Source organism: Catharus ustulatus, chromosome Z, assembly GCF_009819885.2.
Source record: "Catharus ustulatus isolate bCatUst1 chromosome Z, bCatUst1.pri.v2, whole genome shotgun sequence".
In the NCBI taxonomy this organism is placed as follows: domain Eukaryota; kingdom Metazoa; phylum Chordata; class Aves; order Passeriformes; family Turdidae; genus Catharus; species Catharus ustulatus.
In genome coordinates this window covers 58,884,650-58,911,206 of record NC_046262.2, presented here as the reverse complement: position 1 = coordinate 58,911,206, position 26,557 = coordinate 58,884,650, and the positions used below count along the sequence as shown (strand labels likewise).

At 36.5% G+C, this 26,557-nt stretch overlaps 1 protein-coding gene across 1 annotated transcript in view; it reads right to left on the bottom strand.

The window, feature by feature from the left end:
* Nucleotides 1-25,924, bottom strand: part of SHOC1 (shortage in chiasmata 1) — a 49,638-nt gene extending 23,714 nt beyond the window's left edge. Inside the window, exons 1-15 of the mRNA XM_033085006.1 lie at nt 25,855-25,924; nt 24,750-24,827; nt 20,857-20,986; nt 20,197-20,278; nt 18,405-18,595; nt 15,878-16,040; nt 13,970-14,072; nt 13,130-13,286; nt 11,740-11,847; nt 8,716-8,845; nt 7,809-7,903; nt 6,569-6,811; nt 5,009-5,452; nt 2,613-2,738; nt 1,022-1,198 (exon numbers count right to left, since the gene is read on the bottom strand). Of these exons, the coding sequence (XP_032940897.1) occupies nt 1,022-1,198; nt 2,613-2,738; nt 5,009-5,452; nt 6,569-6,811; nt 7,809-7,903; nt 8,716-8,845; nt 11,740-11,847; nt 13,130-13,286; nt 13,970-14,072; nt 15,878-16,040; nt 18,405-18,595; nt 20,197-20,278; nt 20,857-20,986; nt 24,750-24,818 (2,218 nt within the window). The 5' untranslated portion in view covers nt 24,819-24,827; nt 25,855-25,924. The remainder of the gene's footprint in view (nt 1-1,021; nt 1,199-2,612; nt 2,739-5,008; nt 5,453-6,568; nt 6,812-7,808; nt 7,904-8,715; nt 8,846-11,739; nt 11,848-13,129; nt 13,287-13,969; nt 14,073-15,877; nt 16,041-18,404; nt 18,596-20,196; nt 20,279-20,856; nt 20,987-24,749; nt 24,828-25,854) is intronic.
* Nucleotides 25,925-26,557: the final 633 nt, after the last annotated feature.

Sequence of the window (26,557 nt, the reverse complement as noted above, 5' to 3'; positions counted from 1 at the left end):
ACTTTTCTAACTAAAGTTTTCCTTTCTGTGATTCACTGATACAGATACCATGTTTGTCCCTTATGTTTGTGAAGATGGTGTTTGGTTTTTTGTAAGTTCCTTCACATTAAGAGAACACTGCTGATAATTTTAATGTGGTAATTCTATAGCTCACAGGCTATCATTCTGCAGAGCCAACTACAGTTTTTTTTTGTTTGCCTTCTTTCTCATTTGTGGTCCCATGTTCATTAATTTCCTTGAGAAAAATATATTCAACATAGAAAGTAATGAAATCGAAATAGCAGAAGTTTATAGCATAATTTGTGACATAATATAGAAACCTGTCAGGTAGTAGACAGCCTACTATGTTATCCCTGCAAGTAGTTCTTGACTATGAGCCGTACAACACAAAAAATAACACAAAACACCAGATAACTTTCTAAATGTTCCTCAAACCAATCTCTATTTTGTTATGAAGTTTTCCCAACTCTCTCTTTACAGTCAGAAATCTTTGTAAGTCACTAACTTTGATGACTTTTCTTCTAATTTTTCTGGTTTTATAGGACTTTCACATACCACATAGGAGAGAAATGAAGTCAGAAAGAAACCAAACCATTATGGATTTTTTTCCTCCTCATTTCTAAGATGGGCATAGTATTTGGCATCATGCAGGTATGACAAATATAGCTACTGAAACAACAAAACCACACAAATACCTTTTAATTTTAAAATCTAGCATAAAAAATAAAACCTTGTTTGCTATAGAAACATTTCTGAAGCATATGTAAAATCTTTTAAATTGAAATCCAATTAGAATACTTTTGTATTGCAATATCGAGGTTAATAAATGTAATGTTGAATGACAAGGAGACATTTTTGAAATAAAAGAGGAAATCAATTGTTGTAACTCTATAAAAGTTACAATAAATAAAATAAACTGTTAAAATTTTACCACTAATTTATAAAACAGCTTGAATCCTATGTCACCAACCAAATCTGTATTAGTTTCAAAGAAGAAAAGACGTTTTCTCAAAAGACATACCTTGTTTAAAATTATCACATATCACTTTCTCTTGCTGTTTTAAAAAAAATCTTGTGTGATCAAATTTAACACTGTCAAAGCTCCAAGTAACAGAACCAAGTACACCCAGATGTGTCAAATCTTTTAGTACAGGAATGGCTGCTTCTTCCAAGAGGCAGTATGCCTGGCATTGGCTTTCTGGGTAACACAATGAACAAAACATAATAATGAAGCTTGGTTTCACATACCACTACTGGACACAAATATTCAAAAGACCTAGCAAAACACCTTTGTCTTTTTCATGAAAGCTCCAACATTAATGGAAAAAAGTTACCTGTCACAGAGCCTCCTGAAGGGTAGCAATTACCTGATCCTCACATTGTTCCATGCATTTCATAACATGATCAAACTCCATGATAAGTTAGGATTTTCTACTCCTGTGACTCACACTAAGACTGTTCTACTATTCAATTGTTCTACAGCAGCCTGCTTCTCCATCATAGTAATTTTTAAAATGCTAATTTTTTTTGTTTTTACTGCAGAAATGCTTCAGTTTTGTCTCCTCAATTGCATTAAAGGAATTTTGCTTTAAAATTTAGGAAAAAAATAACTAAAAAATAAGCTTAAAGCTATGATTCCCATCCCAGGTGGGAACAGATGAAAAGACTACTCTATTCTTTCACTGGTTCTGTGGAAGAAAATCCTATTAAGCACATGGTTGGAAGGAATGCATTTCCATGGAAAACCAAACTAATCTATGCTGGGCCTATGACTTTCTAGGGCTGGGTATTTTTAATTTGAGGCTGTATAATAGCTTGGATAAATATTTTCTAGGTTCTCCTCTACCATTTCTACCGCAGGAGAAAAGTGTTGTCAGTTGTGTACTTTGATACAATACCTCATACAACAGGCAGACTTCAAGGCCCAGTCAAGTATGAGATAAATCCATAGTTGATTTCTACTGTGGCAAAGACGTTTCCTATCAAAATGACTACTGATTTCTTCCACCTCCATTTCTCATTTACTCAGAAAAAAATGTGCAGAATAATAAATGGGAGGTACTGCTCGGCATTAAGAGATTTCATGCCTGTTAATTTTGATCAGACATAACTCAAAGTCTGAGCTACTCTTTTCACCTTGCATGCAATTGGCTCTAGTCTTAAGATGGAGCTCCATAGCCTCCTCTCACCACTGTGTCACAATAATGATCCCTCTACTTGCAATACTTTCAGCCACAAAGAAAAGAGACTAAGTCTAATAATTTCTGTATTTTTCTGAGTAATACTATTTAATATAAAATTGTATTGCAAAATTACATAGAATCATAGAACAACTAAGATCATTGAGTTCAACTGTTAACCCAGCATCACCATGTTTACCACTAAATCATGTCCCCAAGTACCATATGCTCAGATTTTTTTAACACTTCCAGGGATGGTGAGTCCACCGCTACCTTGGAAACCCACTGCTGACCAATGCCTGACCATCCTTCCAATGAAGTTTTTCCCAGTATCCAATCTAAACCTCATCTGGTGCAGCTTGATGCCTTTTCCTCTGGTCCTGTCACTTGTTAGCTGGAAAAACATAAAGCAGTTCCAAAAATAGTGTATACCTGATGGTTGAATATCGACAGTGATACTGTCTTCTTTCTCTTGGGTTTTCTCCTCTGTTTTTACAGTCTCACAAAAAGAATCATCCTCTTTGTGAACACGCATAAGCTGTTCTTCAAGCTGTACCACTAAATAATGAAATGACAAGTGAATATTTAGCTACAAATATCACAAAATCAGCTCAATGAATAAGAAAACTATATATATCACTATAAATATTATTACAAATTACTCTACATGCAAAAATACTTTCAAATTAAGTTCCTTCTGTGATACTTACATTTTCTCATAATGAATTCTTTGTTGTTTTCATGTTGTACTTATACTATACAAAAATCCACAAGACACAAAAACAGATTAGGCCCTGTCTGCCTACACAGCCCAAGAACTCAGGCATTACCAGATTGCTCTTCCTAAGGGCAGAAATACAGAGCTGGGAAAGTTAAGGAGCTGGTTCTACTGCTCTGTAATATAGATACATAGAAAATCTCGTATGCCTTTAATGACAGAAAAGATGCTGTTGACCATAAGGAGCTCAAACTATGAAAATTACATCAGTGAGTGTTAAGTAGAAAAGGTTAGATACTTTAAGCCATGCAGAACGAACACAGAAGTTACAAATGGGGAAAATTAAAAAAATTAAAATAATTGCATACTGAAAATAGTTTTTCTCCTGTCTTCTAGTTAACTTTTTCAACTTGTTAATATTTCCAAGTGGCCTTCCCTTCTTCCTGAGATATACTGATGCATGAGCTACAACTTCTGGCCACAAAGCTTCTTTTATATCTACTTAGGAATGCCACTTTCCTCAGAAAACAAAGTATTAATACAGAGACAGAAAAAAAACAAAAACCTGAAGTTTTATTCTAGTTAACTTAGATAACTTGCCTTATTTTGAAAAGATATCTGGGGTTCAAAATTAGATCATTGAATTGTTTCTACAACTTCCCTCCTGCATATTTTCTGAACATTATGCACAATGATATCTTTAAAAAAAGAAATCAAACACCAAAGAGGCCTACAAGCACTGCTAGTCTCTGTAATTTTCAGTCAGAGTTAGAATGACCCTTGATAAAAACTTTCCTTCATTGAGAAAGGATGTAGTATCATTTCTACACCAATGTAGCTTATCACAGACCCCCGTATTTTGATGGGTTCTGCACATATCAGGTGTAATTGATCTGCAGCACTGGGGTCTACCCGTACACATATCCTAATCTGCATTGAATCTTCTTAAACCTTTCCAAGCCTATTCGTGAATATGACAGCTTGTCCTTCAATACATTCCGATTCCTTTCAAGGTGATGCAGTTCTGGTCAGGGTTCACTAGATGGCAGCACAAAACTTCAGGTACTTCAGTATCCTACTTCTAAAATTTGGATTATTGCTTTCTGACGTCACGAAAAGTTGTGTGCATCTCTGACAGTGTCAGAAACGCATGAATTTTGCCAAGAAATAATTACTTCCACCAGATTACATAAGCTCTAATTAAACAAATACCCCCAACTCTACAGGAATTATTGCTGAGGCTTTTATGTAACAATTGTGGTGGGTTTTTTTTGTGAATTTTTTGTTTGTTTGTTTTTGCTGAGACATTTAAATAAAACATAGATAAAAGTTATTGTCAAAATCCTGCCACACAAGTTCAAAAATTTTTTCAATTTTTTTTCACATATAATTCTATCCTGAAAAGTGAATTTGGAGGTATGCCACTGTCACCAGATACTTTATGTCACAGATATTTCTTTTTAAAAACAAGAAAATTCTTCTACTTCTTTCCCTCTTCACTATTTTGCAAACCTTCAATGTTGAACACATAGCTTGATATTCTTTCCCAAGTACTGCCATCAACAAGAACAAGCCTACCAACAGTTTTCTGTTTTCCCTAATACCTGCACGCTTCCCTAATGCTGCATTGTTTGATGATTTGATGGAGTTCGCACCAAGGTAACTGGCTCAAATGAACAACTCTTGCTCATTTTCTAGGCTACATAAGTGAGAGTACTGATTTGCTATTTGATAACTACAATGAATCTGAGAACTACTACTTCTCCAAATTGGCCAGGAGATCCAATTCAGAACATATGGATGGAAGAGATCTCCTGAAGTAAGTATCATTTAGAGTTACTTTGTCAGAATAGGAGTAAACTCAAATATTTATTTTATAAAATACCACTGCCAACCCCCCAAAAAAATCCTGTTCCAAAAAAAAACCAAGCACCAACCCCCCCCAGTCAAAAGGTAAGATACTTAGCTAAAAATTCAGTTACAGTTAAGGTCATAAAATTGTTGCCAATTTACTTCAAATCATTGAGTAGGATGAACTAGCACGTACTATAACGGTGAAATAGAGAATAATTAAATCTGGAAAAATGGCAGAATAAACTGGTTCACATACCTTTTTCAGATCTGTCTACATAATATTTTTCCTCTCTTTGGGTGATGTTGGTATGTCTAGACCTCATCATAATAAAGTTGTTCAGATCAGAATCATCACTGGCCCATTTAGAAGCAAGTGATGCACGCTTTCCACTACAGGATGAGTTGTCTAATTTAGAACATCCACCTTTACAACTGTCTGATTCAGATGGTTTGGGGGTTTCATTTTCTTGGTTTAAGAAAAGAACTGCCTCTTCTGTCTTAATCTTTCTTATGTTTCCTCCAGTAAGCTCTTCCACAGATCTATTTGTACTGTGAATTTTGGCAGATGACGCAGCACGCATGTCAAAGTACTGCCTTTGAATCTGCATTGACAGGTTAGGATTAACTACTTTTTCTGACTGATGTCTTTCAGCAGAAAACAGCTCTTGGTTTGTCACAGAATTCTTCTCTTCAAGCCATCCTGAAAAACACAATTTAGTTTCTTTCCTGTGACATATATTTTTCTCTTTTTTCTCTCCTGATTGGAGTTAAGGACTTTGGATGGTTTGTAGAGAGGATATTTTCAAAAACTTCTTTCTCCCTTCTCAGATCACCAGCATCCCTTCTCAGAAAACTTGCTAGTCCTAAGTAAAAATGCACAATATTAAGACACAAAAAGCCATGCCATTGCTTGAAGTTTTCACCATCTACATGGGGTTTATTGATGTTAGATTTCTAGGAAGGGGATGCAACACATTTCATTAGGAAGAAAATTTTACTTTTTTTGATTTGTAGAGGAAAAAATGAAGAATTCCAACAGTTCCCTCTGAAGATACACTTCACTAGAACTATGTTTTTGCATTGTGGCAGCACATCCATCTGAAACACAGTAGCTAAACAATTAAAGAAATGTAAAAAGCAGTTAATTGGAAAAGTTCTTGCCTGAGTAGTGTTTATGTGTTTCACAATGTATCATGTTACTCTCAATCCCAGGAGTTCTACAACCACAATTGGTGCCTTGCAGTCTGGTCATAGTTATACAACAAAATCTGAATAACTTTTCGCATTTTTTGTTGAAGTTTGATTATAAGTATGCAAAAATGTCCAAGAGAAATTCTGAAGTGATGAGCTGTTCAAATTTTAACAGTCTGCATAAAAAACCCCTCTACAGCATCACAAAATAAGGAATTTTCACTGTAACATACTCCCGCTACCGACCTTGTGCAGGTAGGACTATGTGAACATCTGCTTTATTAAAATATTCCAAAGCAAAGCTACCACTTCTTAAGAAATTTTCCTGTATGAAACTATTTTATTTAAAAATGACTGGTGGAGGCTATTCTTCATCTGCACAGTAATAGAAAAGATGAGTTTATGTAGTTCAACACCTTTGTTCCTACAATATGTTCTAAGTTAGTGAAAGTACACGTCAATTGCAGTAGTGCCCTTCCTTCATTTCAATGTAAAATATCTTTTTCTTAAGAATAAGATATAAATAATTTACTTTGTTCTTGGAGATACGTAACTCCCTGTGAGATTCTCTGTTAAAGCACCTATCCTTTCGTTCGATCACTTTTTTAAAAAAGAAGATACTTACTTTCTATTTGATAGGATGTAAATTGTGTGAATGTTTCTACTTCTGGAGGAAGTAGACTGTTTGGATTATTTCCATCCGTGTTAAATTGTTCCAAAATTTCTACAGCTGCTGGATTTAAACCCTTTTGAAGCCACCAGACTTCCTCTAGTGAGCCAAGCATTGGTGCTTCGACCTCAACTGGCAGCTCTTTCCGCAGTTCTGTCAGCGAATGATGCTGATGCGCAAGGTTTACAGCTGGATGCTCTGCAAAAGAACCAGAAATTAACATATAATATCAATAACCTAGAAAGATGAAAACAGAATGTCCCCTTGGAAATGAAAGCTCCCAAATACTGCTGACTTATTACATATATCTATTATTCATACTTCCATTTGTAACTCTGTGTCCATCAATAGATTTAACAGCAAAGTAATCAACATTATCAGAGCAAGTGTGCTTTCCTGAGTTCTGTGAGTAAGAGGGGTGGGGGTTCCATTTTTTTTTTTTCCGATCTGATAGCTGCATTACTAAAGTTACAAATTATCTTGTTAATCATCTGTGGGTTGTTGTCATAGTTACAAAGACTTTTCATAATCCTTACCTGAAAAAAAATTAACTTAAATAGTAATGAGCATACCATACACTATTTTCAACTGTAAATCAATGTACAAATGAATTGGACAACAAAACAAGCCAATATACATAACTTAATCCTGAGACTTATAAAATGAAGACAAATAAAGTGAAACGAAAGAATAGTGGTAATACATATTCTTTCATTAATAGCCTGCAGCTTGTTTTGGTTTTGTGTATTCTGCTTCTTTGCCACTCTTGTGAAGTTACAATATTATTTTCCATTGACAGCACTATTGTATTGATTGCTGCATATTTCAAAACATTATTTAAGGGAAAATCGAATACAGGAAGGAGTACAACAGATTACCAAATTTCTATTAGTTACTAGTTATTGCATATAACAGTAGTGAACACAGTCATAATGAAAGTAAAACTTACTTAATTCAAATTACCTCCATAGAAAGATACATGGCATACAAACTTCTATGTTGCCATACTGTAACTTTCATATGTACTAAAATAATCACATTATCCAAACTTCACAGGGTTACTGTAATTGGATAAACTTCAATGGTTCAAAGTAAGTGCTCGGTAATATAACACTATCTTTTATGCTTTATTTGTCCATGTACATGGAACTTGTAAACATCAGTTAGAAATTGATCATCAATTAGAAATCCTTACCGACAAGTAAAAGAGATCTCATATTATCCCGATACTTCTCTGATTGCCATACCAAAGATTCTAAGAATTCCCTAGAAGGCTCTGCAATTAAAATGCTATGAAGAACATAAAAAAAATTGCTGGTATGAAGTTTAGCAGCATTATCTGTTGAATTTTGATTTATATAAAACAATCTTTTAAAGATACACTTTGTCTTTAAATTTTCAGTTCATTCATCCATTCACTCGGTCATTAAATTTCTTTTCCTATCCATACAGAGGACAACAGGAAAGAGTGAGAGGAGGGGCCATCAAGGTTGGGTCCTGAAGTAAAGCAGCACTGGATGAGAATTCTGTCTAGACCATGGCTACCGCCCCAAAGGGATACTGAAATTCTTCCTGCATATATTAGAAAGACAGCAAAGCATGAAGTTCTAGTCTCAAATAAGATGAGAAAGAAAAGATGGAGCAATCCAAATCCTATGCTGGCATGAAAAGGCCTGAAATCTGTTGTTGAGGATATCCTCAAAACAGACAATACTTTCTTACTATATCTCTTCTAGACATTTTGCACATGATCTATGTGCAACATATGTGATTGCCATAGGTATAATTATGTGCACGTGCCCATACATATACTTGCTAAATACTTTAAATATTTATTATTGCCTACTGCAAAAATATGACCAGATTTTCAGGCTATTATATCCCCACAGAGAAAGAGGTCTAGGGAAGCAACTTCCTTACCTTTTCCAGGTTCCTCTAGAAAACCACACATACGGACTGTGCATTCCATCACTCTTCCACAGAAAACACAATATACATGCAGCTCAAAGAATGTAAGTACCAATTAATAAATACACAGAAGTAATTTTTGCGATAATTTTCAGGATTTATGACACAATTTGTCACTACCAAGGTTTCATTACCTGTTACCAGAGAGAGAAATAGGTTCTTCTTGAAGTCCTCTGCACAGAAAATTAACCCATGACCTTTCTTGTCTGCATTGAGGAGTTAAAGGCACTTCCATTTCATCTTTCAAATATGGAATATATTCAGCTAGAAATTGCATAAAGCCCCAGCCAAAACAAAAATAAAAATCAAAATCATAAAGCTACTTGTGAATGAAATACATATGCTTACGAATCTTACACTAGTGAAGTTCTGGATTAAAATAGAAAATATTTTCATGGGACAATTCAAAAAGCTATATATCCCAAATACTTCACATCTAATTTCCAGACAGTTTGGGGAAACAACCATAGATCACATTCCCTTGATGTGGTTCTGGGTATATATACTTCACATGTAAGATTATTTTTATAATTAAGTCATCAGGTATTACAGTTGAGATTTTGATATTCATGCCTGTTGGCCGCCTTAGATAATTCCTCCATAAAAGAAGTTCATTAAATGGGAGAGAGACTCCAGGCAATGTTGTGATGGCTGTAGGAACGGCCTCAGGAACTTCAAAAACAGCCAGGATTTTAATTAAAAAATTACTCCTTCAAGTAGAATTGGTACTCATAGAAATTTCTAGGGATGATCACTGAAATGAATTATAACACCAGGTTTGGGGTTTTTTAAGCAGTATACAAACAAAACTGGTATGTCAAAAGTCCTCTACAAGTCACTTTAAACATTCTTTTTTTTCCCCTCCCAATCATATTAAATGTGGACATACTAATGATTATTGGGTTTTATTCAAGTCTCATTACAAGTTTGCAACTTCATTGATTTTGGTGGTTCACATGCTTGCCCTGGTATCAATCTCTCTGGCATTCTACTAACAAAAAAGCAGAAATCACAAATCCCACATTGTTCAATGTTCTGTGAAAACTAAGGCAGAAAAGTTATGAATAAATCAGTGCCTCCACAAGGAAAAACACAATGAATTCCCTATTCATTCTACCAGGCAGTAAGTAGATGCAACCATCATTGCCTGGCGAATTGGCACAAAGCAGGCTACAAATCAGTCACCTGCCAGCTGCTCACAGCTTCTCCTTGAAGGACCTAGCAAGCCAATTGCTAGGCAGGAAGAATAAGGGACACTGATAGAAAGCCAGAGGACACAAATGTATCAGAAAAGTAAAGTACGAAATAATAGTGGGTACACAAGAAAGTAACATACTTCCAGTCAATATAACTTCTTTCCCACTTACTTAGAACAAAAAGGGTTCAATGAACTTATGCTGTGAACTTCAGTTCACAAACCAGTTTTTGTGAGGAGTAGCAATTTTAGGACTTTACTTTGAACAGGACAGAAGCTGATCTCAGGACAGCAAAAATACCTGCCATATCTAAAAAGAACTATTCTTTCTCTTTGAGCAATACTATGAATATTTGTTCTTGTCTAGTTATTTTTGCCATTGAGACCTGAATTTTTTTATCAGCTACATTAGCTAAACTGCCTACACTCAGAGTAACATTCCCCTTCTCAGAACATTGCTGACTCAGAGCACTATCTTGTCTCTTAATTCCTTTTTTAAACAAACTCAGTGACTAGAGAAAGACTGCTTAGCCTTATGGCTGCTTCTTCCCTGAATTCAAGCAAACATATTTCACTTCTGGTAACTCATAAAGAGTAAAATTATTTAGAAAAAGAAGACCGCCAGGTATCTCAGCTGAAATCTGACACCCAATAGACTATCATTTATCTTGGTAGACAACAATCTTCAGATGTAGCTTAACTTTATCTGGGTGGACCTTAGTGTGTTTCCACTGAGCTTTTACATCAGACACTTTGAAATCATATGATTGTTGCAACTAAAATTCCCCTACAATATAGTATCTGAAGCATGATACTGTTAGTACTATTAGCCTGCAGGGAACAGCTATCAGCTCAGTTTAAAACTTGTTGAAACTAAGACAATAAGAAGGGTCTTGGTCTGGAGAAAACATTTATTGAGTATTTTAGTAACTTCAGGATGGAAAACATCAAGTAAACAAGCACTGATGGATAATATACTGCTACTGTCCAATGCAACAATGGATAGAGATTCCAGATATCTTTTCATAGGTAGTACATACATTAGGATGAGACATATGCATATAATCATGTATTGACACCCTGCTCAGATCATCCATTTGTAAATGTTACTCTTTGTGCAGGCCCTCCTGTATTAAATGAAAGGTGAAAAATATCACCAGCACAGCCATTTTTCTGCCTCTCTCAGTCAGCCAGAATTAGCTGTGAATATTGTAGGGTTGGCAAAGGCTGTACATTATCTTGAAAGGCTATACCTGGAACCCAAAAAATCTTTAACAAAGGTTGGATGACTACGTTGAGCAGTGAGACACCAAAGCTGCTCAGCATTGGTCCGTGGTGTAAACACCATGACATGGGTTTTCAAGCCATTAAAGACAGACACACACATTGTATTTCCTGATCCCAGCGAAGGATTCAATGCACATTAACAGATACTCAACAGTTGGTGTTTATTCCTGTAGAAAACAGCTCTGTCTTACTGAACCATTTGCAAAATAGAATGTCTGCACTTCAGTTTTCAATCTCTAGAACTTACAAACACAGCACTTCTACCTGAATTGTTCTCCACCATTGTCATTTATGCCAGACTTTAACAAGTGTTAAACTGTGCTCTTTGACTCAATTTGACACAATTTATTCAATCTGCCTTAACTTTCATCTGCCCTCACTTGGTAGACGAGTTTCTAGATAAAAAAGGATCTAACAATCTAATAAAATTCGAAAGTTATAGACATCACTTACAGCCAAATGCAACATGAAGGAATTGTAAAGTTGCTTGTGTTTAGACTATAAAAGTCTAGAAAGGAGTATGGTACTTCTTGTACTTGCGGGTACAAAAGAATAGATTACACAAAGTGAATCCTCTTACCTATGTGGTACACATTTTCCCACAAACAGAATATTTGAAAACCACTTGAAGAATTTATTTGAAATATCACCACTTGATTTGCAAAAATCTTCCTACCTTCCTCACAGAATTCCAACATATTTGTGCTAATACTGGAGCAAACCTCTTGTGGAATGGCACAGTACTTGGAAATTTCTATTTTGTATGTAATTTCTGCTTTGAGATCTGAAAACAGATGTTAAAAGGTGCCATAAATGAACTATTTAATAATTTTTCCTGTCAGAGCTTTCAGTCTTGTCATTGAACCTCCATGATATATTGTTACGAAAAATTAGTCATACTTGGTAACCCCAGATGTTTTAGCTGATTAGAGCAGTGCTCAGTCTTGTCCCTTAAGTGACAGAAAAAAATACTCCATGATATTGTAATCACTCTCTGAATTATTCCAAGCTCTTATGACTACAACGATTCTCAGAGCAACTAAGTACCCTAGATATAGCTTGCTAGGAGTACGTGTATGAAGATTCTTTTGCTACTAAAAAAGGACTAAAACAGAACAAAAAGAATCTCAATAGATTGACACGTATGTACAGAATCCTCAAATCTCTGCAATCTCAGCTTGAAACATGGCACATACTAAATATATCAGGGGAATGCACATGAAACTGTTTTAGTCGAATATCCACTTTTGAAAGTTTTGTTTCTATCTTCAGTAACAGATTAGATTACTTCAAACTGCTCTATCAGGCAGAGAATTCAGCACACATCCTCCATGTTCAGAAGCATTAAGCTTCCTTCTCTGAAGGAAGCAGAAAATTATTTCTATTCCAGAAAAGCAGAAAATTATTTACTTTGATTTAACGTCCCCCCGCAAAAAAAACAACCCTCAGGCAATGCCTTTTTCTTTTAACTAAATGAAATACTGTCATACAAATCAATCTATTAGCCAATAACTGTCATTAAAGTTATATTTATTGGAAGTCTAAAAGCATTTAGTAATTTTTCTAAAATTCCTTTAAAGAAACTATTACTGTCATTGAGAGTAATCCTGTTATCCATTGAAACAGTTAACCATTTTTCATCCAGAAATGTGCTTTTGTGTTTGCAATTACAATGCAACTAAAGCATTTTTTATAGTATGACTGTTGTACATATAATCCTCTTAGGGATGTCCCTGAAAGTAAACTTAAAAACATGTTAGAGAACACAAGACCAAATGATTATAGCTATGTTGATTATCTATCACAAATCACAGCTCATATTACATTTGTGTTCAACACGACAACGCAATCCTGGGCTAAACCAAGTGGTAAGTAGTTTACTACCCCTTAAGGAGACATTTCTAATACCAGAAATTTGGATGTAACACAGTTCTTAGTTCATCCACAGAAATTCTCATCTGATAAGTTGTGAATTTTTAAGTGAACTTAATATAGAAAAGCTTGATTATGTTAAATGTGTTCAAATGAAAGGAAAAACAGGTCAAGCACTTACAACCAACACTCACCTTCTCTGATCACTTGTTTGCAAAGGTCTTCATCATCTACAGTGACCGGAGCTAAATTTAACACCTCCCTTAGTTCTACGTATGATGGAGTCTTAATACAATCAGATCTGCCATTGTTGGGTTCGCCAAATTCTAACTCAACAGGCAACAGGAAATACTGAAAAGATATTAATCACAACAAAATGGTCAGTAAATTTCCTTTGACATTACTGTACAGTCAAAGCTTCTTCAAAATTTTGAAATAACTTAATTCTAAACTGATTCAAGAGCCTTTAGGAGAGAAATCACTTGACAACATAGCACACACAAAATTTTGCTCAATACGGGGTAAAATACAATGTTACACAACTTCAGACTGAGTCAGTGGAATGTAAAAGGTGTCTTTACTTACAGTTCCCAACCAAGTACAATCCTAATTTATTTTAGTGAAAGTTTGTGTTTTGGAATTTTGAAAAATTAAGGAAAAAGTAGATTTGACTTCTTTAAAAAAAACAGCCAAGCTGGCCCCCCAAATCCCAGAACATGTCTTGTAGTTTTCCCTTTCCCATGCTCATATTACAGCTTCCTGTTCTGATTAATTTTTATTCTTAGTGTAACAAGTGTCTACATGAAACATCAGGTACCAGCAGAAACATCTGGTCAGACTGGAGATTCCTAAGAACAGTATCCAAGAACTGAAACCCCACAAATAATACCAATGTTTTCTAATCTTATAAAAACTCAAAATATTTGGCAAATATGAAAAGAACTCAATAAAATGACTGGCAGGTGAACAAACACACACACATAACATAGAGTAACTACTAGTAGAATATATAGTATGAAACAACAGGATGATACCTCTTCATCTTTTATAGATACAGTACAGAAATTCTCTTTAATCCTCTGTAATTCATTTTGACTCTCTTCCATCTTCATTCCATTTTGGAAAGTCAAACATTCTCTTTAAAAGATAATACAATAAAGTAAGTGACTTCTTTGCCATATACATGGCTAAAGCTTTTCTAAATCCATGCCTTTTCTAAGAAGGTAATTGCAAGTGATGCTGTATTGATCTGTGTCATTAACCAAAAATTTTCCAAGAAATAATGCATTATATAGAGTAGAACCACAGAACCTCTTAATATTGGGGCCTGACATAAACAGTTACAGAAAAAGCCTTCATACTGTAATTCTTCAACCTCCCAGAACATAAGTCCCCTCATGTAAAAGTGCCTTCTGCAAAAGCTGCAGATATAATTTCTTCCAACATCAAATTTTTTTACTAGACAGAAAAATCTCTGTAATCTATTTGCCTTATTTCTCTTTTGCCACTTTTCATTCCTATTTTCAGGAAAGATTTGGCAGGAAAGAAGGTGGAGTGTGCTTATTTCTAGTTAAAGTGAAAACAAAAAGTATATTCCTGGTTTCACTGAAAAACTTTAAAACCCTCAGAAGTAAAACTCAGGAATTAAGCTACTACTTGCATTATAAAACAAGGACACAAGCAGCACAGGGATGAGGATTTGTCAGGTAGAAAGTAAACGCTTCATCAGGCTTGCTCTTTGTGCCAATTACAGGCACTAAATCTATAATGACTTTTCAGGGGAGTAACTTGCTCATCAGCCCCTGACACCACTATTTTCCAGAGGATTATTTTAGACCACAGAATGGTCTAAATACTGTTCCATGTCCAGTCTTGGGATGCTCATGTATTTTAACTGAAATCTGCCTAACTGAATCCCTTTCTCTAAATGCATCATCCTATGTGCTGCACTAGGAGATCTGGACTCTCACCTTGGACAGCCAATGGTTTTGCTAGTCAAACACAGAACAGGAGGTCAGAGCTATTTCTGTAAAGCTTCAGACCAGCAGCTTTTTCTCCCATTACTGGTATTTCTGAAAGTCATTATAGAATTTGGATCATGGTATCTTCACTGGGTATTTGCAGTATTTTCACAGTGTTGCATCCAAGAGTCACTGCAAGACTGGGGCTCATGTTTGAAAAAACAGGCAAACAACCCCACTTCTCCTTGCTCTACTATATGGAAGCAGTTGGTTCACTTAAAATCTGTTTTACCTTGCCTATCAGTCATCAGTCAACCCTTCCAAGTGCAAACGAAGCAATACAAGTAGTCCAGACACCAGCACAAGATTTAGCCAGGCTTTATGAATGTATGTACACAATCAGTATATTAACAAAATACCAGGCCCATTTTTGATACAACATACCTGTTTTAACCTACTGGTTTGTTCAAAGTCATGACATAGGTATCATTCAATTAAATTCAATCAACCTAGCAACACAAAACTGAGCAAAACCATAAAAATAAATAATATTCAAACTTGAAGAAATACAATTCAATGGGTAAGAGCATGGATTTACTGGCAGTACATCTGAGAGGAGAGAATGAAAGAACATGGAAGCATGTGTAAAATCCCAGTCCTACTAAATTTAGTGATACTTTCATGATAGGTAATCAGCCAGCTTGAGGGAGGACAAGGTCTCTTAAAATGTACATTTTTTCAGTATTCCAAAACTAATATCCTGATTGCATTTCACACCCATAGAATGTAAAAATGACATAATTTAATTAATCCAGGTTTTTTTAATTCATAGAAATTTCACCCTCCTAATTTTTTCCTAAGATGGAAAGCTGAAGTTTTTACCTATTGCAAATACAAAGTAGTTACAAAGGTAAAATACAACAAATGTTAAAATGTTAATGGCACTGACTATTTTAATATTATACAGCAATTTGTAGATACCTGAAAATATTCTCTGGTGTTAAAATCTGTCCTTCAGAATGTAAAAGGGGATCTTTCACTAAAAAATACTGTAGTCTGCTCAGAAATAGAGATAAAGTTGGCAGTTTTTTACAAAAAATTTCAAGATTATCAATAAAAACAAACTCCTCTTCCAAACATAAATCTGACAAAATAGAAGAAAAAACACATTATAAAACAAGATAAAAATACTAAGAATTATCAGAATAAAGAGAATTGTTCAGCAAGTGTTGGAATACTATAAATGTCAGCAAAACAATAACTGCTTTTTACTTTAAGCTTACAAATCCTAAAAAACTTAAAGTGCAATGAAGCGTAGATTTTCATGGTTAACATGATAACCTCTAGTTTTATTTAGTTTTTTCTTTTGTCTTATACCTGTTAAAAGGTATTTTCTTTTTGTTTCCTTGTTTGCACCTTCAAGTGTTATAAAGGAACTTCTGACGTAGGCTCTGGCAAAGAAACTTAGCTCAGCACAATTTTAAATGTAGAAATGAAGCACTGTCTTCATACATGTCTAAACCTAAATGCAGATTCCCTATTTTTGAAGGAAAAAAAATTACCAAAAAGGTTGCAAATTACTGTGGTTTCAAGAAAGATGGCATTACTGCAACAACGCAGGCTGGGGAATGAACAAATCAAGAGCAGCCCTGTGAGCAGGACTGGGGGGTGCTGGCTGGACATGACCCAGCCATGAGCACTCCCAGCCCAGAAAGCCAAACGTGTCCTGGGCTGCATCCAAAGCAGTGTGGGCAGCAGGGGCGGGAGGGGATTCTGCTCCACCTGGAACCCTGCATCCAGCTCTGAGGTCCTCAGTAGAAAAAAGACATGGACCTCTTGCAGTAGGTCTAGAGGCAGGGTCACAAAAACAGAGGAAAGGAACACTTCTCCTGTGAGAAAAGGCTTGAGAGAACTGCTCAGCCTGGAGAGGAGATGGCTTCAGGAAAACTTTATTATGGTTTCTCAGTCCTTAAAAGAGGTCTATGAGAAAGGTGGGGATAGACCCTTTTAGGTCTTAGGTTTTAAACTTAAAGAGGGATAATTTAAATTAGATATAAGGAAGCAGTTTTTTACAAGAGAGGTGGTTGATGCTCCATCCCCAAGGTGAGTGCTCAGCGTGAGTTTGGATGAGGATCTGACCAATCTGATTACAAGGGAGTTGGACTCCCATAAAAGGTCTCCTCCTACCCAAGCCATCAAATTATTCTATTTCTTTTGACTTTAAACTACAGCTCTCCTGAGACAGAAGTGATGCCATAACCACATTTGACACATTCCTTTACATTTGCAGTACGAAATACATATGTATCTACACACACATTTCACACATACAAAATATATATAGAAGGACAAAGGGAGTTTTTTGTTTTTCTTCCTTATTTTTCATCAATATGGAAGTCTCCTTATTCCCACATTCCCCTTTCCTTGGATGACTACCTATCTGTAATAATTCTCTGTTCTCTCATAGTGCCTGCAAATGATGAATACTGACTGTGTTCCCACCAAAATGTTTTATGATGCTAACTCAAACAGATCTCCGTAAGAAAAATCTATCTTAAACTTCTTTTGGTATCTCTCTTGAACTATTAACACAAGCCCTGCTTCTCCCAGGAATAAATCTGTCTTTAGTGGTTGTATCTTATGCAACTACAAAGTTTTTGATCACCCAAATTATTTCATCAGTATCTCTGGAACATGCACAAAAAATTACAGAAGTTAACAAGATTACAGTAAATTCACGAATACAAGCCGCACTGAGTATAAGCCGCATCTCCGGGTGTTGGCAAATATTTCGTTTTTTGTCCATAAATAAGCCGCACCCGAGTATAAGCCGCTCTGTCGTTCGCAGCGAGGACCCGCATGCAACAAAGTTGCCAAATAGTAACGGAACGGCTGCAGGGCGGGGTTTACTGGCTCAGCTAAGGCTGTGCAGGCTCAGCCCGCTAGGGGCTGCCGACGGGGCCAGGTGGCCCAGCCCAGCGCCGCCGCTCGGCGGGGCCACTGGGGGTCAGCCGCCGCTGCCACTGGGCTCGGTCACCACGGCCCGGCGCTGCCCTGTGGTGGCAGGCAGGGACGGAGCCCCCCGCTGCCTCCCCGAGCCGCGGCAGGGGCGGCCCGGGTCCCCCGCCGCCTCCCAGAGCCGCGGCAGTGGCGGCGCAGGGCCCCCCCGTCTCTCCCCCGGGCTGCGGCAGAGGAGGGAAGGAAAGAGCTCTCCCGCCTCTCTCCCCACCCCCCGTGCTGCCTGCAGGCAGCCAGGCTCCACCCACAGTGCAACAGAGTAGCAATTTGTAACAATCGCAAAATGCCGACTTTGCAGCAGCTCAGCTCGGCACTCTGGCTGGCACTTCTCGGGTTGTAAATGTCAGGAAATTATTCACATATTAGCCGCTCCTGAGTATTAGCCACATTTCCGGTTTAGGAGCAAAATCTTAGTCAAATTGGTGCGGCTTGTATTCGTGAAATTACTGTACGTACCAAAACTTAGAGAACAGTGAATTGAACATTTTACCTTGCCCTGGCTCTTTAAATTCAGTGGCATAGTAGATCTTCAAATATTTGTCTTGGGTGGGATCTTCCTTAAAACCATTCTTCATAAGTAAAAAAGGTTCTTCTGTGTCAGTCTGAGAGCAAACATTTGAACTTGGAATAACTTCTAATAAACTATTACTAATCTGAAACTCTGCAGAGGAAATAGGTTTCCTAAAAAACAGGAAAAATATCAGACACTTAAGTTATAGCAAAATCAATGCTGTAACTTCCCTGACTCCTCAGTGAATCAACAGCACTCAGGTGCTCTAAGAACTTTGATAATCACCGTATTCACCAAAGAAGATTGGAAATTACAGAGTTCTCTCTATTCACTGGATCCATGGTCAAACTACAGGTTCAATTCTTCCCCAAGAAAAAGCCCTTTAAGTTTACACCCAGCTTCAAATTGAACAAAGAGACAAAAGCAGCAAACCTATTGATGTCATAATGCTTGTGACAAAAATTTGCTGCTAGCTTAAATGTACATTTTTGTTTCAAAAACCATGAAAAAATTGCAAGTAACAGCAACAGGAAAAATACTGTACGTGAAGAAACAAAACTACTTCAATTTCCTGTAACTATTCATACTAATCTCAGTACTACTATTATTTATTAAGAAAATCTCGCTACCGTTTGCCAAATATATAGAAAAATCATTTGACTACAGAAAGGGAAAAAAAAAAAAGCCATCATTTTTCCAAGCTAAGCATGCATCTGGACAAAACAGTTATAATTGTTGATTAAAGTATGTGCTAATGCTGTGCTACCCATATAAATTGACTGCAACAATATAGTAACTCTGACGAATGTTGACATTTCTGAAGCACCCAAATCAGCTCATCTACAGTTATTGTACTTATTATTCTCATTTTAGACAACTGATTTCTCAATTTTGCATACTACTGATTTATTCATATTTTTAATATTACTTAGCATTACACCACCTTGCTATTTGCTAGTCATCTAAAGATAATTCTCATAAAAACAATCAGTGTAGAAGTGCATCTCTGAAATTCAGTACAGAACTTCATGTGTAAGCAGCAATAGAAGGGAATCTCTGCTACACATCTTTTAAAAATCAACTATTTTACAACATTTTGATTAAAGTTCAGAAGTTAATTTTGAAGCTACAAGTACTATAGTTCACAAGTAATAACCATGTGGTACTGATAATAACTAATATCCAAAGTTTTATGTGGCATAAGCCTTTGAAAATCCATGAACCTTAAACCCTGCCCAAGTTACAACTTCACTGAAATCACTGGGTTTCACTACAGCATTATAGCTAGAACAAACCTCACTGAGTAGCTTATTTAGAGACTATACAGGCCACCTCTTCCAAAGTCAAAGTCCTAGTAATGCTTTTCTGGAAAATGGCAAATACCTTAATGCAGACCATTCTAAGTATGGAAAAGTATGTTTCAGTCATACAGCTATGCTTGTACAGTTATATGAGATAATTGTCTTAGAAAGAAGGGGGGAAAAAGCTTATTTTCATGTTCATGCAGTTTGCAGAGATCTTCTCCAATGTCATAAAAAGACTACACAACCATTAAAAAATTATACAAAGAACCAATGAACTCCATAAGAACACAATACTACCTTTAGAGAAAAAAAAAAATCTCTAAGTTATCTGATAGAGTGTCCAGTTCCAGCACACTTGCTACTGTCAGGAAACATCTTCATATTGTTTTCATCATTACCTTGTAATTCACAAAGTACCTGAATGATATCAAAGAAATCATAAATGTTTCTAACTTAAAGTTACTGACTTTTCCAGGAAATCCTCCACAGGTAAACTTTTCTTCCATTGATCCAATACTGAAATAGCAATCATGTTCTGTGTTGAAACAACTGAGACAAAAAAGAGAGAAAAAAAGTCACACAGAAAATACGAAAATGAATTTTTATATATTGATTAAATCATTGCAGAGGTTAATTAAACTCTACACATGACATACAGAAGAAACAACACCTTTTGTTTTCCATTACCAAAAGGTAATACAAAAGCATGACAAAGGTGCAAACACTTTTATACATATGCCTTTGTCATTTGAAAACATAATTTCCCCCACATTTCATAACCTCAGCATCATCTTCCAAACCTTTCAAAACTAATCAGATTTGGTATTTTACTTATCTGCTATCATTGCTTTTCTTCCATAAACACTTCTCAAGTAAGAAATCTTTCCAGAGATCTCCACAAACTAATCAAATATCATCTCATTTATGGTGCCACCCAAATAAATATCCATTACTCATTTGTTTCAATTTGGGCAATGAAGATGTTCTACCTTCAAGCACTATAAGAACTGCCATACTGCTATGTCTGGAAATATTTTTTTACCAGATTAATCACATTAGGGATAAACACAAGCTTTTCCTTTAATCTACAGTAAATCTAAACTAAACTTCAGGATTATGTAACATACTTCTAGTCCATGGCTTCCTATACTTATCATCAGCAAAGAGTCCATTGAGATGATACTTTTCATCTTGATGTAAACAGGGAGGAAAGCAAAGTGATAATTTCCAGATGGAAAACTTCTGCCTTGCCACGCTCTGAATAAAAAAAGGCATGTGATAAAATCATGAAAGAGATAGTTCCGTTATTTTTGTGCACTGCCTCTTCAAACGTTCCCACTGCTTTCAAGGGTTTTCTACTAGAACATAATATTTTATAATGAAGCCTTATTTTTGTAATGCTAACACAGTCCAAACTAAGAGAAGATAATAACATTCACCCGATTTGCTATTTAACTTTTAATCTACATCTCTGAGTATGCAGAATTGCATGTACGCTTAGTTATACTTTAACCAAACTTTGCGTGTGCAATTACAAGTGCTTAACACTTGGAATGGTCTACTGAGCAGACACATGGATAAGCCAACCAGAAACAATTTAGTATCATTCCTTCTACCACAGTTTCAAGTGCTTTTAATATTCTAAGGCCTCTTGTCTTTCATGAGCTAATGAATGCCTTTTTAAAGCCTTTCATTTTCACTAAAACCAGAGGTAGTAACCAATTAAATTCTGGAATCAAATAGTCTGTGTGGCAAGTTTAGTAACTTTTCACTGAATACCAAGTTCAATAAACTGTCTTGCAGTTCTTTTATCACAGAAGCCCATGCCCAGTATTGTAGAAAGAGCACAGAACCACAGAATAGTCAGTGAGTTCAGGAAGCAAAGAAAAAATGTACTTGCACATTTGTGTTCAACAAATTTATAGAAAGATGAAGAAAGAAGTTGCTCTTTAAAAGTCTGTGGAGCAAAAGGCATATTGAAAAAGAAGCTACAGTCATGTGGAAGAACGTAATTAATGGGACTAGAAACTTTTCTCCAGTTGTAAACCCATTGCCTCACTTCAGGTCCCAGAATTTCCAGCCAGTCCAACATATGCTGTTAAGCCAAATATAGCTTGACTTAGATGTCTCAGATGACAAACTAGAAATATTAGAAATATTTCACTGACTTGCACTGCAACCAGAATAGCCATGCTATTGGTATAGTTTTCAAACCTTCCTGCCTAAAAAAAAGAGAAAATTTAGCAGAGAGGAAACGAGAGAGAGAAAAAAACCAAACTAAAATAAACCAACACCAACAAAAAAACAAACACATAGGAAGCAACGAAAACAACTACTGTCATTTCATCAATATAAATATTTTTTTCTATTTCAGTTTAATCCTTTGTGGGATAGTTACAATTCTGTAAATTTAAATTTAGTTAATTTTAATTTAAAAAGCAAAAGCTTCTGCCATTGTAGCACCTTTTCATTAAAAGGCTCTTGTGAAAAAACAGATCTGATCCAATGCAGTCCTTCCTGCCTAAGACAAACCATGGCATTTCCTCAGTGATATCTTTCACAAATTCTGAATAAAGAAGATAAAATCAGACAACTAGGCAGCTGGACCTATGTCTCCTACAAGTTACTGACCACATATCAGTTCAGGTAATCTGTACTGAAGTTGCTCCTGAAACAGCTGCGTTTATAATGAAACAACAGGCAGCTACTGAATTTCCTAATAGAGATAATAGGAACAGAAAATGCTAAGGATAATCCCTGTCTTCATCAAAATAAGCTATCAGAATTGGCACATAAAAGTTGTCAAAGCACTCTCAGTTTAAAGAATACTATTGCTACTGTAGAAGTAGAACCTACTGAACAAATAATTACATTAAATAACAAAACAGCTCAGAAAGAAATTTGAAACACCACCATGCAGCTTTACTGAGGCTAACTTTAGCTAAACAGCTAAAATCGTATTCTGTCTAGTATTAGTAAGGTGGAAGAAATACACCCTAGAGCTATCATCATAGGTAATAGCCTTAAACCAGGACAATTGTGCATTTTATAAAATATTTTAAATGAAACAGTGCTAAGTGTGAAGTTTAAGCTGAATTAGTTCACTTTATAAAGTCTGATGAGACACAACCTTTCTTGCCATTCTGAAGCATATAAAAGAGTTTCTCAAGGCCATTATTAATGGCTGTAGCATTCAATCAGTGCATGTTTACCCCTGTTTATCAAGAAAACATAAAGGTCTCTGCACATTTCTCTTCTAACTGAAAGATACTATGCGCATTTTCCCAGTTCCATTCAGTTTGCATGCACTGTTAGTTTATATCATTAGAAAACCTTGCACTACCATGATGACTTTGCAATCACACAACACTCAGGAGCATGAAGAATTTTAGCTCTTCCATCTAGGATGACTGAAAAGGTTCCTTTCTTCAAAGATACTTACTAAGGGAAGATGGAAAAACTATACCTGGAATTTATCTAAGTGCATAACAAGAATATTAAGAGCAGGATTCTGCATCCAGTTGAGTCAGTTACGTGCAAGAAGCAGTTTGATATAAGTCCATCGAATTCCAGCATGTCCTAAAAGCCAGAAGCTTCAGTCAAGTGCACTTGATACGTGGAAAATCAACTTTCTCTAGAGGGTAGCAACTAGGCACAAGAGCGGAATCAGAAACTGCAGTTTGAGCACAGCATCTCCCTTGCACAGTCAGATCTGTAATACCTTTAAATGTGCGACCACACCCATTAACCCCTTCTGGAAGTACTACAGAGCAAGATTTCCAGCACTGTTTCAGAGCAGCCATTCAGCAGGTCACTCACCATTTCTATTTTAAAAGTTTTCAGTTGTCTTGATGTCAGCACCATCCTCCTCAAAACTCAGGCAAGAAAAGCCATGTAATTCTGCTCTTTTGCCTATAGCCCACAACATGCTTTGCTAACACATCTATTTTTTATTTGTAGATAATACGGAAACAACTGGTGTTTAAGCTGAATGGAACTACATTGAGAAGATTTCCACCCGAACACTGCATGACAGACTGCATGCTGTTGGAATTATGGTAGAAGAAGTAGTTCTTGTTCCTACAATCTCAGAAAACAGCAGGTACATACACTGGCACTACGTGGAACAGCTGCTGTACTCTAAGGAAAGGGATGTGGGCAATGTTTCATAACAAGGATTGCAGTTTAACTGCAAGTACTACTGCTGGGCACTTCCCAGGCTGCAATTCTCCAGTCATGGGCGAGGAGCGCTTCTGTGCGCCCTTGTACTCTCCCTGAACTCCCGAAGGCATCCTGTCTTGCTACACTGTTGTGCTCACACACTACAAATGCCCCCTTCTGGCAAAGAACCACTCTACTTTTCTACAAGAGAAGGTCTTGTATTCGGTCTGTGGCTTTTCTTTGAAAGTTTAAGTAAGTTAAAACCCGATTATGGCAAGGTGTTTCGACGATAAGAGGTTGGCAACATCACAGAAGGAGACAGGAATGAAAACAAGACTTTATAAGGCTTCTAGATCTTACGTGATCAAAATCTGTAAAGCCAAAATATTCGTTGTTGGTGTGGGGAAAAAAAAAATCTCTTTTCCATTAATTTAATCTAAGACACTGCAAAAAAGGAATACAGCATTGTGTATCACTACTCTAACACATGCCAAAGTAGCTACAAAATTGGATTAGTTCTCCAGAAATTAATTCGTTTAATTTAATGCATTAAAAGGTACAGGGTATTCTCCAAAGAAAGCCCAGAGCCAGAGACTTGTATGAGCATGATAAATAAATCATGAATGCAAGAGAAACTAAAAACAACTGATGCTTTTCAGTCTGTCCAAAATTGTAGTTAATTTTTTAATTAAAAAAACCTGTAATCACTATGTTATCCCACAAATGCAGCACAACAACTTCTCTGAAAGAAAATAGTAAACAAAGTAGTTCTTGCTATCTTTTAAAATGTGTACTCAATATTTTAGTTAATAACTGTTAGATTTTGTTCAGACTACTAAGAGAAACAATAAAATCATACCTCATATAAATAATCTGTTGAGTGATACTTCAATGCTGTAAATATCTTGTTTCGTGACATTTTCAACATGTCAATTGTCTGAAAGACATACAGAATATGTGGATTGGTTTAAAACTTTTTTATCACCTCAAAATATTGAAAGAGAAGGCTGAATATCAGGTTCAACATGAATAGCTTCATAATTTCTAGCACATACACCATGCACTGAATTTGTTGTAGCTACAGTATTCTTCCTCTGGAAGGATGTAACAGAACATGAACATTTGATTTTTATCTGAAAGAACTGAGCTTTTTAAAAAAATATTTTTAGCTATGTCTCTTGGTGTTTATTTCTCAGAAAATCTTTAGAACCATTAAGAGAATATAGGCAATATATATTAATCAGTAACTCTTAAATTAACAGATTAAATGACTTTTTATGGATTATATATTACATATATGGGTTATAAGTTATATTATATTATAATTATAAATTAGTTTTCAAAGGCACTAATTTAACTGTCTAGACTATAAACTTTTCACCGCCTCATGCATTTTTGAGGGGATTTCCCCCCACTTTTAGTTTTACAAGAGAAAAGGAGCTATTGTACGGGCTAGCTGATAGCACGGGGCCCTCATGGAACACCAGGTCTCTAAGTTAGCCGATGCTTCTGAGGGGAACCAGGAGAGAGGCAAAAACCACACAAGGCCAGAGACATGGTGTGAGTGCTAAACAGGATATATTTATTGTAGCTGGATCTGTACAAGGTAAGACAGTACTTTTTCTTAATTAAAAACAGGCAGAAGAGTCAAAGATAAAAGTAAGGTAATTCTATCAAAAAGTGTATGATGTATTTGAACAAAAACACTCCATTCGGGTACATTCCAACTTTCCAATTCAAAATTGAAAAAGTGGGACCTAGAAATGCTAGTCTGTGAGGCCATAATGAAGTCTTCATAGTTTTTTAACGAAAAACAACGAGTCTATAAAAGGATATGACCCTGTTTCATTCTCCAACGACTCGAGGGAGCACCACTTTCAGTAAACGAAACATGCAGGATGAGGTACTTCTGCCAGCGTTAAATGCTTTAAATCTACGAACATAAACCAATCACGAATACCCACCTCAGCCCCTCAGGCGCCACGACCGCCCTTCCCCCGGCCCGCGGCGCCTTCGCCCGCCTGCTCGGGGTGGGGAACTCGCCCCTTTGATTGGCTGTCTCCCAGAGCGTTCACCTCCGATTGGCTGTCTCCCTGAGCGTTCACCTCCGATTGGCTGTCTCCCTGAGCGTTCACCTCCGATTGGCTGTCTCCCAGAGCGTTCACCTCCGATTGGCTGTCTCGCCCGGCAGTCCCCTCTGATTGGCTGCCGTTGCCGCCACCGCCCGCCCTCCCCTCAGGGGCGGAGTGTCCGTCACCGCTGTCTGAACAAAGGGAGTCGTAGGGAGTTAGCCGATAGGGGCGCTTGCATGACTTTCAAAGCTGAAAGTATTTTTAGAGCCGTAAATGCCTAAGTAGAAGCAGTTAAGTAACTTCTTCTGTTCCCCCTGTAGCAGCTTGCATGGGAGAAGAAGTTGTAAGGATGGGACCGGGTTAGATTTTAAAGGTATCGTATCTGAAACGGGTGACCTGCTGCCGGTTACCTAGGGAGGAGAAATAGAAGAAAGCCACAACTTAATACCCAGAAATACTTACTCTTCCATGTTTGGAAAACCTGTGAGATGTCAGTGACTACAAGAAGCAGTCAGCTTAGGGGGGTTGGGGGGGGGGAAAGAATTTTTTTTTTTTTTAAATTTTAAATTTTTCCTTTTAGTGGCTGCCTAAATTG